Source organism: Tursiops truncatus, chromosome 18 (assembly GCF_011762595.2).
Source record: "Tursiops truncatus isolate mTurTru1 chromosome 18, mTurTru1.mat.Y, whole genome shotgun sequence".
Lineage (NCBI taxonomy): Eukaryota > Metazoa > Chordata > Mammalia > Artiodactyla > Delphinidae > Tursiops > Tursiops truncatus.
In genome coordinates this window covers 14,379,689-14,397,279 of record NC_047051.1, presented here as the reverse complement: position 1 = coordinate 14,397,279, position 17,591 = coordinate 14,379,689, and the positions used below count along the sequence as shown (strand labels likewise).

General features: G+C 35.1%; 1 protein-coding gene across 24 annotated transcripts in view; it reads right to left on the bottom strand.

Moving 5' to 3' along the window:
- Window positions 1-17,591, bottom strand: part of COG6 (component of oligomeric golgi complex 6) — a 288,003-nt gene that overhangs the window by 250,369 nt on the left and 20,043 nt on the right. For all 24 annotated transcript variants that reach the window (XR_012327602.1, XR_012327603.1, XR_012327601.1 and 21 more), the window contains 5 exons: window positions 15,011-15,139; window positions 14,841-14,932; window positions 12,942-13,006; window positions 11,737-11,828; window positions 10,203-10,320 (listed from right to left, as the gene is read on the bottom strand). Coding sequence is in view for 6 of the 24 variants with exons in the window: in XM_073795102.1 (XP_073651203.1) it covers window positions 10,203-10,320; window positions 11,737-11,828; window positions 12,942-13,006; window positions 14,841-14,932; window positions 15,011-15,139 (496 nt within the window). In the remaining 18 variants the exon portion in view is untranslated. The remainder of the gene's footprint in view (window positions 1-10,202; window positions 10,321-11,736; window positions 11,829-12,941; window positions 13,007-14,840; window positions 14,933-15,010; window positions 15,140-17,591) is intronic.

Here is a 17,591-nt window from a genome sequence, read left to right as displayed (position 1 = left end):
TGAAATACCACCACACAACTTCCACAAAGGCTAAAATTAAAGACCAACAATATCAAGTACTGGAGAGGATGTGGAGCAACTCAAATTCCCACACATTTCTGGTGGAGTAAACTGGTACAACCACTTTGCAAAAATGCTTGGAGAGCTATGAAAGCTATCAACCCAGATATTCCATTACCGTGTATACACACAAGAGAAATGAAAACTTATGTCCACCAAAAGACATGTACAAGGATATTCATAAGCGCTTTATTTACAATATCTAAGAAACAGAAACAATACAAACATCTACCAATAAACTGTAGTAAATTTGTATACTAGAATTATTACACCATGGTTAAAAAAATGAACTCCTGCTAAACACAACATGGACGAATCTTAGAGATATAATACTAAATGCAAGAAGTCAGACCCAAAAGAGTTCACCTGTGTGAATTTACTTATGTGAATTTCAATAGCACACAAAAACAGGAAACAGGAGTCAGATGGTGATTGACTTTGGAGGCTTTTGACTGGGAAGGAGCAAGAAGCAGCTTTCTGAGGTGCTGGAAATGTTTTATATGTCGATCTGGGTGATGATTAATGAACATATATACAAATACAAAAATTCAATGAACTTAAGATTTGTATACTGTAAGTTTTATCTCCATTTACCCTGAAAGTTCATTTAATCTTTTTTTGTTTATATTATGTAAATATTGATAATCAATAAGGTTTTATAAAAATATCCAAAATTCAAGTGATTAATATTAATAATTATAAGGCACAGAAGAACTTTATGAAAGATATATTCACAACTTTTATGTACATTTCCCAACTATTAAAGTTGAAGTATAAAGAAAAATTTCACATTTCAAAGCATTTGGTCTACTGAAAACTTCATATTCTATATATTAGAACCTTTTTTTTTTAATGTATAGAGCTATAACACTGAACAAAGTTCTCATTCTTCTTGTGACTGTTTACTACGATACGTGCTCCATTAGAGGAAAATGAAAAGGGTGCACCATAAAAGTTCCAAAAGCTGTTTTTACAACCTCATTCCACTGCCAACTTTAGTTTTATTCTTTGAAATATCTTCCATTTAAGGTCCTCCAATTTTCTGTACTGCAACTTCTTAGAAGACCACTTGCCCATGTGCTTTCAAAAAATAAAATCAACACCAAACAAAAACCCTCATATTTTTTAGTACATACTTTAATTTTTTTAATTAATTAATTTTTTAAAAAAAATTTTTGGCTGTGCTGGGTCTTCACTGCTGCACCCTGGCTTTCCCTAGTTGTGGCGAGCGGGGGCTACTCTTCATTGAGGTACGCAGGCTTCTCAATGTAGTGGCTTCTCTTGTTGCGGAGCATGGGCTCTAGGCATGCAGGCTTCAGTAGTTGTGGCACGCGGGCTTAGTTGCTCCGTGGCATGTGGGATCTTCCCAGACGAGGGCTCGAACCCATGTCCCCTGCACCGGAAGGTGTATTCCCAACCACTGCGCCACCAGGGAAGCCCCAAAACCATCATATTTTTAAATTAACTGCTTCATTTTATATATAGACTCCTTTCACTCTAAATACATATATGTTCTAGTAATTAACAGTAAATGGAACTAAAGTGCTTTTTTTAAAACCACTTTATTGAGGTATGATTGACATACAAAAAGCTGTAAATATTTAACGTATACAACTTGATGAATTTAGAGGTAAGTATATACCTGAAACCAAGTCCCCCTAAAACCAAGTTCCCTTACAGAGTTTATGAACAACCTCTTTATCCAAAGCTTTACTCTCTTTCTTGTCCCGCCCCTGTTCCCCTCAGGATTGAGAAGTATCAAAGAAAAGGGGAGACTGAAACCAAGCAGGACCCTGTGAGGCCTTCCCAGGTACAAAATCCCCTCCATGTCCCCCATTTCTTGTTTGTGGAACAAAAGGCTTTAGTCTCCTAGGCCTTCTGTGAGTTCCAAAGAGCTGACCCAAGCAGTTAATGATCAGGACAACAGAGTCACAAGACTTCTAGCTCCTCCTGAAGGGATATAAATAACAATCTGATACATATTTTGAGTTGTCCTGGAGAAACCAAGACCCCCATCCAGGTGGAGGATGGTGACTACCTGCTGACCACAAGGACTAGACTCCAGACTGATTGAAACCAGACGGTTAAGATTCCCAAAACATCACCCTGTTACCTTACCACCAACCAACCAGAAGGTCTACAAGCTGATCACGCATCCTAGGACCCCCTCCCCTAACACTGTCTTTAAAAACCCTTGCCTGAAAGCCATCAAGGAATTCCAATCTTTTGAGCATGAGGTGCCCATTCTCCTTGCTTGGTACCCTGCAAATAAACCCTTACTTTGCTGCAAACACCCACTGTCAGAGTTCGGCTTTCTGGAACTGCGGGCACATGAGCACCTACTTGGTAACATAACCATTAAACCATCACCACATTCCATAAACCATATCCATTACCTCCAAAAGTTTCCTCTTACCTTATTTATGGAATTAAATTTTTTAAGTCAATAATATTATTCAAGATAAATTTAACAGTGCAAACTAACATTTGTTTGATATAACTTCAAATAATTACAACTTTTTATTTCACATACTTTTATTTAAAATTTAAAAAGCATTTTAGTTGAAAACACTGTTCTTATTTGTTTTTCCTAGCAGAATAATCTGCAAGGAATAATGTAAAACTCAAAATACTCATATAAAAAAAAGCACTTTTCAGGGGCTTCCCTGGTGGCGCAGTGGTTGAGAGTCCGCCTGCCGATGCAGGAGACACGGGTTCGTGCCCCGTTCCGGGAGGATCCCACATGCCGCGGAGCGGCTGGGCCCGTGAGCCATGGCCGCTGAGCCTGCGCGTCCGGAGCCTGTGCTCCGCAACAGGAGAGGCCACAACAGCGAGAGGCCCACGTACCACCAAAAAAAAAAAAAAAAAAAGCACTTTTCAAACTTTAACATGCATATGAGTGACCAGGGAAATCTGGTTAAAATGCACATTCTGATTCAGTAGGTCTGGGGTGGGGCCTGAGATTTTTAATCTCAGATAAACTAATAAACTCCTAGGTGATGTCCAAGCTGCTGGCCCAAGTACTACAATTTGAACAGTAAAAAGAGATTCTAAACAGTAATGATATCCTAGAATTTAAATCAAAATTTAAAGGACCACTTAGGTTTTATTTTCACAGAGCTGGTCAATCCTGCCTACTATTAATTTGATATGGGTTTCATTTATGACACACCATCCCTTTTAAATTAGAATTGTACTATTACTATAGTGAAAAGAATTTTAGAAAATGTCTCTCTAGCTAAAATGGATATGACATTGTATCTTTTGTAGTACAGACACATATTCCCTTTAGACTTTGCCAGATTCACAGTTATGAATGTTTCAGAAGAGCCTGATAAGGAAGGGAGTACACATACTTGAATACTTAAGTGCTTCAAATGCTTTGTTAGGGAAAAGGTACATCTTTCAATAAAATAATGTCCTTGCATTTTCTTTTTTCATACTAAAGAATTAGCTCCCAAATATGTCTTTTTAAAAGCACAGAAGGAATCATGAAAAGAGTGCATATCTGGCTTTATTCATTTTAAAAGCTGTTCTTAACAATTTTGCTATCCACTTAAAATTCTATCAGCAAAAATTTCCACTTGGGTGCTTTGCTAATGAAGACCATTCTGCAGTAAGTGTTGTTTTCCTCATAAGGCTAGAATCTTCTTAGAAGAGATGAATGGTTTACAAGAGGCAGAATAAGATGAAGATATAATTAATATAAAATATGGAACATTAAAAATTTGGTGAAGGAAAGATAATTCCTGAAAGAAACCTGAAATGGTTGTATATATAAGCAACACATAAACTGTAAACAGTATCATATTCCAATCTCAATTTAATGTTAAAATAGCCCTAAATATGACCAATTCATATCTAAGAAAAACATTTCAGGGCACAGTTATTGATGATAATGACAACAGTAAATAACAATAATAGCCAAAACCCGTCACTGCTATAAACTCACATAGGCTGCAGTATTAATTGGTACTTAATATATTCAAATTACAATTCTTTCTTTTCCTGTTTTTATCCTATTCTATTCTGGGTTTTAACAGGAAGATACCATGCTTAAAACTTGCCTTTTATTAGCCATTTTATGTTCCTGCAACTTTCATTTTAACTTTATAAGAGAAATAAAGTATTTAAGAACTTCACGAGGTTTTCTGAGTGAAAATAAAATAAAATAAATGGATAACCAATTGGGAAAACGGAATATGATCCTTCCTTCCCAGCATGGACAAAAATAAACTTCAGGTAGATTAAAAATTTGATATAAAAGTGAAACTACAGGAAGACCTAAGAACAAACATTTAAATGAATTTATTAAATAATCGAACACTTTCCTACTGATAGATGCTAACTTTAGCATATAATAAATTCTACATGTATTTTCTTGTTGTGGGGAAGTTTTTGAAGTATGTTTTATGGCATGTTCCCAAAGAAGAAACAATAAGGAAAAAAAATGTTACAGATTTTACCATGTAAACATTAAAAGTGACGTATCAGAAATTACTACAAGCAAAATTAAATGGTACACGATGACATGGAGAAAAGATTTATAATATATATGACAGATAATACTCAATGTATAAAAAATATCAGAAAATAACAAGATACAGCCTAGTAGGAAAATGGCAAAGGACATGAGAAAACAATTCACAAACAGCCAATAAACATACTTTGAAATGTTCATTCTCACTAGAAAAACTGAAATCTAAATTAAAAAAAAAAAGATAGCACTTTTGCTCATATTGGCAAAGGTATTTTAAAATGGCTATTATCCAACTTTGCAAAATTTGGCACTTCTGGTAGGAGACAGTATGGTAGATTTGAGAAAATAAGTGAAAGGAAGTTAAATATGTGGGGCTGCCTGAGGACATGCAGGATTGCTGGACATCATGGAGGGCTTCGCTGATGTTGGAGACCAAAGTTTTTGGTTTCCCAGTGCACATAAAATGTTTAAACTATACTTTAATCTTTTAAGAGTGCAATGGCATTATGTCTAAAAAACAATGTATATAACTTAAAACTACAAAGCAAAAAAAACAATTACGATAATGTTAAAGATCACTGATCACACAGAACACCGTAACAAATAATAATGAAAAGTTGGAAATATTGTGAGAATTAACTAAAATGTGACACAAAGACATGAAATGAGCAAATGCTCTTGGAAAATGGCACCAATGGACTTGCTAAACACAGAGTTGCCACAAAACTTCAATTTGTTAAAAAAATGCAATTGGGCTTCCCTGGTGGCGCAGTGGTTGAGAGTCCACCTGCTGATGCAGGGGACACGGGTTCGTGCCCCGGTCCGGGAGGATCCCACCTGCCATGGAGCAGCTGGGCCCGTGAGCCATGGCCACTGAGCCTGTGCGTCCGGAGCCTGTGCTCCACAACGGGAGAGGCCACAACAGTGAGAGGCCCGTGTACCGCAAAAACAAAACAAAACAAAACAAAACGCAATTATCTGCAAAGTGCAATAAAGAGAAGCACGATAAAATGAGGTAATGCCTGCACTATGTTGAACAGAAGTGGCAACAGTGGGCATCCTTCACTTGTTCCTGATCTTAAACGAAAAGCTTTAAGTCTTACGCTATTGAATACAATGTTAGCTGTGGGTTTTTCATGTATGGTATTTATTATGTTGCAGTAGTTTCCCTCTATTCCTAGTTTGTTGAGCATTTTTATGATAAAAGTGTTGCATTCTGTCAAATGCTTTTTCTGCATCAATTGAGATGATCATGTGATTTTTTTCCCCCTTTGTTCTGTTACTGTGGTAATTATACTGACTGACTTTCATAGGCTGAACTATCCTTGCATTCCAGGGATAAATCCCAGTTGATCATGCTGTAGAGTCTTTTTTAAAGGCTTCCTCATTTGGTTTGCTAGTTGTTATACTTTTCAACTCCAGAATTTCTTTTTGATTTCCCTTGAGATTTTTCTAACTCTAATAGATATTTCCATTTTGTTCATGTGCTGTTCTCTCGACTCATCTTTAACATGACTGTTTTAAAGTCTCTGTCTAGTAGATATGCCATCAGGTCTTTTTCAGGAATGGTTTCTGTTGATTTTTTTCTCCTTTGAATGGGCCATATTTTCCTGTTCCTTTGTGTGCCTTGTGATTTTTTTGTTGAAAACAACATTTGAATGTAATAATTTAACCCTGGAAATCAGATTCTCCCCCTCCTCCAGGGATGCCATTTTCTGTTACTACTTTGGGTTTTTAAAAAAACATTGTTGTAGCCTCTCTCTGAGCCAAGGATCAGGTTAAGGTATAAACTGAAGTTCTTCTCAGGTCTTTCTGAGCCTGCTCCTTTCCCTGAACATGTGGTCACTTTCCAATTTTCCTCATATATACAGTTGCTTTTGAATGTCCTAGACTTTAATGTCTGACTCCCAAAATGGGAAAAAGAAAAAAATTAAGGGGGTGGAAAAATGCACTAGTCTTTGAAATCCCCAGGAAGTCACTTTAGCCACAGGAGGAGGTGTCTGACACAATGGGGAGGTGCAAAAACAATGGCCACCCTCCTCTTCACAACTCTGGGATGAGAGCACAGATCCCAGAAGTTTAGAGGACAGTGTCCTCCTTTTTGTTCACCCTGGCTCTACAAGCTGTGTGCAAGGTGCTCAAGGAACAGGTGTACAGCTGCCTGACACAGCACTGGGGGTGGAAGATGGGTAGTCGCAACTATGCTAGGAGTTGAAGCTGACCAAAATTGACTGCAATTTATTACTATTCAAGCCTTCCCCTAGAAATTGCAATTCTTCAATAGACTCCAGAGTTCCAAAACAGTTACATTAGACAAATACTGCTAGTCCAACTGTCATCTAGGTGGGGTGACAGATTCCTGGTGCTTCCTACTTTGCCATCTTCCCTGAAAATTACTCATCTTTGTATATTGATCTTGTCACCAATTACCTTTCTAAATCCATTTACTAGTTCTACAACTTTTCAATTAATTCTCTTGGGTTTTGAAGTACAGTCAGAGCATCCACAAATAATCTAATATTTCCTCCTTTAAAATATTTATATCTGTCATTTCTTTATCTGGATTTTCTATTATTTAAATGTGTTATTGGCAAATATTCTTTTCTTGTTCTTTCTTGACTTAAATAGAATATATTACTAGTGCTTCTATGTTAATCATGAGGTTGGCTGTTAGTTTTATTAATCTTTATATGGTTAAGTATTTTTACTTTTTTATTTACTAATATTTTCCCCTCAACAATTTAATTAAATATCATGAGAATATAATTTAACACTGAAACATTTAATATATTTCCTAACACTGGAATATTCTTATATTCCTGGGAATAACCAATACTTGGTTTTAATATAATACTGGCTTTATTTTTACAATTATTTACCTTTTTAAAAAACTTAAAAAGTGACTGATTTGAGGTTTTCACTTTTGTACTGTCTTTAAAAGGTTTTTATATCAGTGTTACACCACCTAAAAGGAACTGGGAAGCTTTCCATATTTTTCTGTGTTCTGGAGAATTCTGTTCTTTGTAGGTGTAAATAAAGCTATCTATATAAACTGAATTAAGTCTAGCAGCATGTTCATTAATAATTTTTCTTTCCTCCCTAGGTGTATTCAAGTTTCCTACCTCATTTTGAATCATTTTTTGTCAATTTTATTTTCTTAAAAGCATCCTTTTTATATATTTTAGAATAAAATTTATATATTTTAATATGGTATTCTCTAGTAAGTTTAATCCTCATCTCTGGTTATTATCTCTAATTCTGATATTATAATTTTAAATTTTATTTTTTCCTTGGTTAAAGAATTGCTAGAAGGTTGTCAATTTTGTCCACCTTTTCAACAAATAATCAATTTTGTTTTCCTGTTTCCTAATTTATCATAGAAATGTACTTCCATCTTTCCTTTTACCATTTTGCTTTATTATTCTCTTTCAAATTTCATAATAAGAATGCCTACTACATTTTACTTCCAGTTTTTAGCCCAGATGTTTTCCAATTGGTAAAGCTTTGGGTAACGCATTCATGTGTGTTTCCCATATTGCAATTTGGCTCTGGTCCCCACCACATGAATAAAACTGCCCTCAGTAAGTCATGGATCATCTATATATTGACAAAGATAACAAACCTGTCACCCTTGTTTTACCATAACTCTTCATATAGTATCTGTCATCAACTATGCCCTCCTTCTTGAAACTATTCTCTTGGCTTTTCTGATAAAACCCTCTTCTCATTTCTCTCCTGACTCTCCAATCATCCTTCCTCAGCATTCTACCCTGGTAGCGCTTATTTTCTTCTCTTAAATGTCACTGTTTCTCAAGACTGTGTGTCCTGGAAGCTCTACTCTTATTAAACATGATTCCTAGTGACCTCAGACAAACACATGGACTCAACTATCTTTTACATGCGAAGCTCCATAAACCCAAATGTGCAGCTCCCCGTTAGCCCAGACTGATTGCAGGACATCCCACAGGTACCTTGTCTAACTTAGACAATATCATCACCTTTATCCCCCCAGTTCTACACTTTCTCTCTATTCCAGATACTTGTGATTAGTATCAATATTCCCAGATTGGTAACTTAGGAATTAGTTTAGAACTCTTCCCTCTCATTTAACCACATTCAAGCAGTCACCAACTTCCGAAGGTTTACCTTTAGCCCCCAAGAATCTGTCGCCTTATGGCTCTTCCTTAGAGTATGTATTTTCATTAAAACTACTTCGACAATCCCTTAACTATCCTGTCTGCAACCTGGCTCTCTCCTACCTACATGCCACACCAGTTTCCAACTGATTTTTAATAAATGAAAATTTGTGTATTGATGACTCTTAGCTTGCATATTCTATTTGTTTCCTCTACCCACTCCTTTTTTACCTATCTAATCCCCCATGTCCTTCAAGTTCAATTCTTATTAACTCCCTCTCTGGAAAGCTCCCTCTCTGTATATGAATATTATTATACATACTCTTCTTATTGTGCTAGCATAGCACCTTGGGCACGTCTTTCATAAAACATGTATTCTATAGTAATCACCGATTTATTAGTCTATTTTCTGTGAAAGGAAAAGTAACCTGAGACCAACAGACCTTGACTGTTTGCTTTGTACTCATTAGGAAGCACATGTTTGTTCACATTCAAAGTCTATATCATGTATGAATGATTTTAGAAAAATTCTGTCTAAATAAGAACTCATGTAAACATATCTACAATGAGAACTGATTGACTGTTAGTAAACTTCCTGTGATACAGGAAAATATATAAGGGAAATACTCCAGCTCCACAAATTCATGCTGCCGGGGGTCAGAAAGCAGACTCTTATTAAGGCTTCTCTGAGCTTAGGAATGTAAAAATAGACCAGGTACTTTGGACTGGATTGCTACTGATTGTTCCACACTATACTACAAACCTGTGTCTAATATAACCAGGCTGTTAGATAGACCAGTATAATTAAAAAAAAAAAAAAAAAAAAGCCAGAATGGTGATTGTGATGCATCCTTGAAAAACGTGAGTCTTTAATAATGAAATAAAAACAAAGAAGGATTTGATCATCATAAACCCATTCCTTAAGGTCTTTCCAATTTACTGCTGCACAACACAATGCTCAATTTAAAATATTAGCTCTCACAGAACTCTTTCAGGTTTTTGTTGTTTGTTTTTGTGGGACTTTTTGTTATCTTGTTTGTTTTTGTGGGAGTTTTTTGTTACCTTGTTTGTTTCCATAATTAATTACAGTATATAACTCAAAGGAACATAAATTTCATAAGGACAAAGCTGGACCAAGAACGTAAAACTTAAGTAAGCTGTTTAGAAAAAACATTTAGTAAAAGTTCAAGTTTTCCAATCTGTATGTCATTTTAGCCCTGACCTATTAAATACAGTAAGTTTGCTTTAATTACAAATTTTTGGTTATTGAAAAATGGTAGTGAAACTAGGGCTTGAGATTCTACCACTAATTATATGACTCAAAATTACACTGTTCCAGGAACAGATTATAAGCCTACATCCTGTAAGCCACCTCAAAATGAATTTTGTTGTTCACAGGAAGAACTCAAAAGAACGCTGAATGGAATGGGAAAAAATTGTCACCAATATGGAAACAGTAAAACAATATTTTTTAATGTGAAAAACTCACATTCACATAGTTCAAGAATTGCATTTTTCAAACGTACCTTGTCCATTAATTTGCTGGCATGAAGACTCAAGCTACTGAAGAATATTTTTTTGCTCAGCAAATGCATTTCTTCAATGGTAGTCAACAATGTAGTTGCACTATTTCCAACAATGCCACTAAAAGCAAAGAATATTTCAGGTTGCAAAACAGGCCAAAACAACCCAGCTCTTTAACTGAGTAGAATTCTTTAAAAAGACCTAGATTTAAATAAAAGTTTTTATATAGACTATAACCTGTGAATTAAAAACAATTACTCTAGTTTCATATAAAAATGAGGGTTTTTTTCCTTTTAAGTTAGGTGATGAACAAATGAAAACAAACTACAGTGTTTTAAATATTTCTCAATCTCTTAGAAAAGCAGTGGGTTAGAACAAACACTTGTAATATGCAAACCCATGTCTCTATTTTTCCTCTATTATAGTAAATGCATGTTTTGATTATCCAAGAAGATCTGATTTTAAGGAAGCCATTCCATCAATAGCTCTATTGAGAAAATAATTTTTATTAATACTGAGTTTTTTAAATTAAAACTGTTACACTGTATCAATAACACACCTGTAAATTATAAAGCTTCTCAATTTTTATACAGCTACCTAAATAGCATATATTTAGACTAATTACGAAAAATCCGATAACATTTTGAAATAATTATTCTACATTCCATAATTCTCAATTTTATATTACAAGGATATTTCTTAGACTTATCCAATGGGGTTTCTCATTTTTGGCAGAATGTAAGACAAGCATGTATATAAAACAACTCCCTATGTTATTCTCCTATTCATGTATTGAAAGTGACTCTTCTGTTCCTGATACTGGCATGCTTGATAAAAAGTAATTTAAATTCATTTTTTTAATAGGCTAATACGAAAACTATCAAAAACATAGCTTGGAAGAACACTTTTAACACAACTACACATATAACATGGTCTTATAGTGACATCTACAATAAGGCTCAAGTCTATGTATACCACCAAAAGATATTTGCAAGGTGAAAATGAATGCAAATTTTGGAGTTGAAGATCATATTTTATCTGATTAAGAACCACTTGTCTTATCTATAAAGTCACTTTTATTTAGAGAAGATAAGACAGCTATTACTTAGAGGAGATAAAGCTATCGTTCTGTTCTATCACTAATGGAAAACGAAATGTTAAAGAAGAATTTATGTAAACACCCAGAATAGGACATGTTACTAATTATGCCCTACTCTGAGTATAACATATAGTTGCTTTAGGTGCCATGGATCTCTTTTACTAATATAGGAGGACTCAAAAAATACTTATATTATAGACTTACACTGCTATGTGTGTGTGTGTGTACTTATGCTTGGAGAAGAAAGGGAAAAGGAAACGATGGACCTCAAAAGTACAGAATGTATAATAGGCATATAATGATTCATATGGTGTGGCGGTTCTACTAGTTACACTTAGTCATGCATAGAATACACACAAAAAAAATATTACACTGTGTTCTAACGGAAATGAAGTGTCACATGGGATTTAAGAAGCACATTTAACCATTCCACTTACCTGATTGTATGGTGATAAAATTTGAGGAGGTTAGAAATTTTATATAATAAAACTGCCCCAGGTTCAGCAACTATTACTTGTTCAATTCGAACCTATTAAAAAACACATGAGAAAAAACTAAACATTTCCTAAAAGTGTAACTTTTCTTCATTAATCACATGTGGTATGAATAGCATGAAAAAGATTAAATTTTATTATTGCAGAAATCACAAAATTCCTTCTAAATAAAGAATTTCTGAATATTAAATCACAGAGGATGGTAAAACAACACAGAAACTTTAGCACAGATATGCTCTATAAAAAAATGATCCATTACCTACAGAATGTGGTTCAAGGCAATTGCTATCAGAAATAACACAATGAGGTCATCTCGAGGTTTTTCACCAGCGTATAATGGAATTTAGTTTAGCACTAAATTGCAAAGCAGCTGTTACATTCCTAAAAACAGATTATCAGTGAAAAGGTACTGCTCTATGAATGAATATTAAGGAAAAAAATGAAAAAAAAAATTTTCTCTTTAAACGACTATACCAAGTTTCTTTCTATTAGAGAATCGGAAAGCAGATAAATCTTGAATTAGCACCAACCTCTTTGGCCAATTATAATACTGCCAGGGCAATACCTCAGATCTAGTTCAAGGTTAACTTGATATGCTCAAGTTTAACTACTAGGAATCTTCTCTAATTAAAAGCCATCCCTCACTAATCTTTCCCTTACTTTATATTCCCTAATTAACAAACACAATCTAAACCACACTGAATGTGCTTACTTACATATTATATTACATCTATGCTTATTAAGCTGCTGATAACATATGTGCCTTCTTGTTTCCTAACTGGATTCTAAACACAGACATTGTGTTTTCTGGTTCACTTACATCTCTGCAGCATTTGGTAGAACAGTACATACACAAGAGATGTTCAATAAACAAATGCTTTTGAAAACATTTAGATTTTGGAGTATGTCATAATATCAACGAATGTGATCTGCTAAAATGGTATTTTATAAATACATGTATATGAGTATGCAAAAACCTCTTGCATAGAAAATTGGCAATGATTATTTTAAAATGCGTTTTATTACCCTACATTGTGTTAATCTGACAAAATTACGGCCTGAATTCAAGCTGCTGTTTCTTTAAAATCAGAATAAGTCATTAATTTAACCAGCTACCATATAACGTATATAAAAACAAAATATTTTACCTTTAGGGGCCTGCACACACCCTCAGTAATATGTCCAACAACTTCCTGAATATTTTCTTCAACACCTACAATTAATTATAACATAACTAAAATTTTTTTTCCATATTACACTTTGCTTCACATAAGTTCAGAAAATTAACAAACACTAATACATATGATTAAAGGCATTAATAAACATTTAAAATAACAATTAATGATATTTTATTAAGTTTAATATCTTTAGGACATTACTAATTATATCAATATGAGTCTAAAGCCCTATCAATTGATTTGACTGTTGATTAATGAACATTATTTCTTTGTGAAAAAGAGTAAATGTATGAAAAACAGACTGTGAAATTTATTAACTGAAGGAGGTGATGTGAAGATGTATTAGCACTCGTTCCACAAACTCCTTACTCTAGGCAGTAGTGCTAAGCACACAAACTACGGGTATAAAGATGGAAAACACGCCTTGCAATCTAATGGAAAAACCGACATTTACTGATTATTGACTATTTATCAAGGTCTGTACAGGGTACTTGACATGTACTGCTTGTAACCACCTTCATTTTTACAGATGGAGAGACTCAGGTTTAGAAGAATTCATGCCATTCCCACAGAATAACTTATTTCTAACTCCAATTATTTTCTTCCCACTTCTTAATGTTACCTCTCATGTAAATTTTCCTACATCTTTTAACAAATACATTCTTTTAAACTAGGTAATTAGCATAACAGAAAACAACTTTAAAAAGTGCAGACTTTGTGCCAACCTATCATATATGCTGAATCTAATCTCAATATCGAAGAGTTAAAAACGAAGAGGTTAAGTCCTGCACCCATTCGTATACTAGCCTCTCCTGCAGATGACGTGCTGAACCAGGATGACGTGGGGCTGAGCTATTCAAAATAGGTAAGTGATACCAGTCACAACATCTCTCTTCACTTCCTAGCAAAGCCAGAGCATCTTAATTATCTACTAACCCCTTCTACAACAGGCATCTTAAGGTAGTCACAACTAAGAAGATTTGAAATTCTGTAAACAGACGTTTGCAACTCAAAAATAATCATTTTTCTTCTTTGAAATCAAGACCAAAATTTTAGGTACATTTAGTACATAGCTAATTATTTATTATTTATTTATTTGGCTGCATCAGGTCTTAGTTGCGGCACGCTGGGTCTTCGTTGAGGCATGCAGGATCTTTTGTTGCGACGCACAGGCTCTTCATTGCAGCCTGCAGGCTTCTCTCTAGTTGTGGCGCACAGGCTCCAGGGCGCATGGGCTCTGTATTTTGCGGCACGCAGGCTCTCTAGTTGTGGTGCACGGGCTTAGTTGCCCCGCAGCATGTGGGATCTTAGTTCCCCGATCACGGATCAAACCTGCGTCCCCTGCACTAGAAGGCAGATTCTTTACCACCGGACCACCAGGGAAGTCCCAGTACATAGGTAATTATTCAAAAAACTTTAGAAGAGTCACATGAGAATGACAAAAGGGGCTGGATAGTAGAAATGAAAGAAGTAGTAGCTTAACGACCTTAGGCCAGTCACTGACTGAGCCTGTGTACTCAAGATAAAATGAAGAGAACATCACCTTTTGCCTTTAAAGGATGGTGGCTGAGATAATGTAGGCCAGGCACTCCAGAGATGCCTTAAAAGTGAAGCAGAGGGGTCTAGGCTTACAAGAAAAGGTCCCAAGGGTCCAGTATAAAAATGTGATCAGTTGTGTGACAAAATAAAAGTGACGGAAAAGAAAGTCTATCAGCAGAAAAAGGGGGAAACTAGAGACAGGAAGATTAATTAGGATGCTTATTAAATCACCTAGTGTGAAGAGTTTATCTCCATGAAGAAAACAGAAACAGAGAAGTCCTGCGTGATTTACTAGATCTAGGCATGAGTGGTAACAATCAGAGGACCCACCTTGTGTAGTTACATGCTTTAAGAGAGCTTCAAGGTGTTCTTTTTCAGAAGCAGTAGCCTGATGGAGCCAAGCCAACATATCTCCTACATATCTAATGAAAAAACTAAATGTTAGTAAAGATTTCCTTCAGAAAAACATCAAATACTCCAATACTGTCTGACTACTATACCTCAAAGGGTCATGGGAGTGCATTTCAATGGGTCTAGGTGTACCTCCTGGGCCCCCTCTTGTAAGAGCATCGATAAATCCACGAACAACTGTACTTCTTCTAGCTGTTCCAAACTCATCTAAGGTATACCTAGAAGAAACAAGTTATTAACAAACAGTTGCTTTTCTTCCTAATGGTTACATCAAAGTATTCATGCACTTTCTAAGATATCTAAAGCTTTTTTACACAATTCTCTCAAGCAATACTGCTTTAAACAACAAAAAATATTTATGAAATAACTTTATCATAATGATAATTCAACCTAAAGGTGCATCTTTTTATGCCTAAGAAAGAATGCTGGGATTTGGAATCAGTAACAGAGGCAGTGGCAATAAGGGATAGAGCAAGGGATTTGGTATAAGTAAAAATCAAGACAAGGTGGAAACCTGGGACTCTTCAGGTTTCAGTGCCCCCCTTGCCCAAAACATGATGCTCCACTGCACACATAAGGCCTAATACCTAGTTCTCAGAGGCTAGTTACATTTAGAACTCTGCCATCCAAAATATAAGACTTTTCCTTCTACATTAAAAAATTCTCATTTATGTTTATTCAATATTATCAAAATTTACCATCAAAATTTGTCCAAAATATACTATTCATATTTAAAAGCTTATTTTGACTCCAATGTTAAACATATGTTCCTTAAATTTACTGACCAACTATGCATACAGAGCAAATACTTTTACATATATTTACAAGTTATCAATTATGGTTGGGGGAAAAAAATGGACTTTTGAAGGTGAGGAATTTGTAGGAAAGAAAAGCTTTGAATGAAAGAATCAGACAATTTGGGATCAAATTATAGGATGGCTTAGAGTTACCAACAGTACCTGTTTCTTCGACTAGAATCAGCCTTTGTTTCCCATTATCCCCACCCGATGCCCAACTGAAAGTTCTATTTTAAAAGTACATAGGAAAACAAAGTATTTTTTTCATAGTCCGATGTCAGCGAATTCTAGACCAATTAACTTTTAAATCCCTAAACAGTACTCTACTAAATGTTGAGAATTATTTCATTACCTTACATATAAATAAAAGTTATCAAAATTCCCCAAAGGTTTCCAGAAGAATTTCTTAGGCTATACTGCTTTCTTTAATATGCTACTGATTTAATGAAAAACCCACATTTTTTTTTAACATAGGAAAGCTGGAAGACGGAATATTTTTAAATCAAAGTGTAGTGAAGTAATCAATAGCTGTGAATTTTTAGGACTCTGAACCTTTTTAGAGGACTGTTCACTAGTAATCAGATCATGGTTGTTTGTGGTTTTTTGGTTTTGGTTAAAAAGAAATGGTTTTGAAATTCCCTGCAGTGACATACCAGATATATACGTCAAGATGAAAACGCAGTATCAAGCTAAGTGTTGCTAAAGTACACAATTGCCTTGCATTCACTTTCTATTTTTTAAAATAAATTAGAACCAAAATGCTTATTTCTATTTTTTGCCTCATATTCTCAAATCATAAATGTTCAGGGTAAAGAATGCATTCCTTTAAATCAGCGGTCCCCAACCTTTTTGGCACCAGGGACCCGTTTCGTGGAAGACAATTCTTCCACAGAAGGGTGGGGGGGGATGGCTCAGGCTGTAACGCAAGCGATGGGGGCGACGGGGAGCCGCAGATGAAGCTTCCCTGGCTCAGCGCTCACCTCCTGCTGTGCGGCCCGGTTCCTAACAGGCCGAGGACCCCTACTGGTCTGCGGCCCGGGGGTTGGGGACCCCTGCTTTAAATGATCATCAAGTCCATGAAATGACTTGTGATCAGACGACTCCTTATGACAGCACAAAATTCACAAACTTTTACCTTTTTAAATATGTAAAACTAATCTTCACCCTCTGGACCCAAATGGCTATGTAATAAACAGTAACAACGTAACTTCTGTTTCTAGGACTATTCACTGTGACCACAAGTTATATTAGAAACCAGTGAATCCACTGGCATTTTAAATGGGGGAGGGGCGATTTAAAAAGCCTAACAAACACTAGAATCTGTTTACTATAACATATAAACGATATTAATGCTTATTTTCCTGCAATAGATATAATTTGAAGAACAGCATGAGCTAAAAGGAACCTTCAATGATACCTGAAGACACGAAACATCTTTTCCCAGAGACAGAAGAAAATTTCTTTGACCAAAACGGATTCTCTTCCAACAAAGGTCAAAAACTGAAAATGTAGCTTTACAAAGGTGACTGTTAAAATTATGTAAATATTCTAAAATGCCTCTAGTTAAAATAAAAATTTAAATCTCCGTTTTTTTGTATCTAGCCATAGTAGAGAAAGAAAAATTCTGGTCAAACAGCAAATTAAAAGATGAAAAAATTTGTCCAAAAAAGAATTAAAAGATAAAATAGTGTAGAAACCTAAGAAATGCAATAAATAAAAAAATGAAGAAAGATCAGCATTGCACACATTACTATGTTCTTTAATAATTTATATGCTGAAGGTTTACGAATGGAAAGAAGACAACATCAATTTGTTCATTTCTACTTGTAATAAATTTTTTTTGAAGAAACTTCTGTACTTGATTTACTAAAAG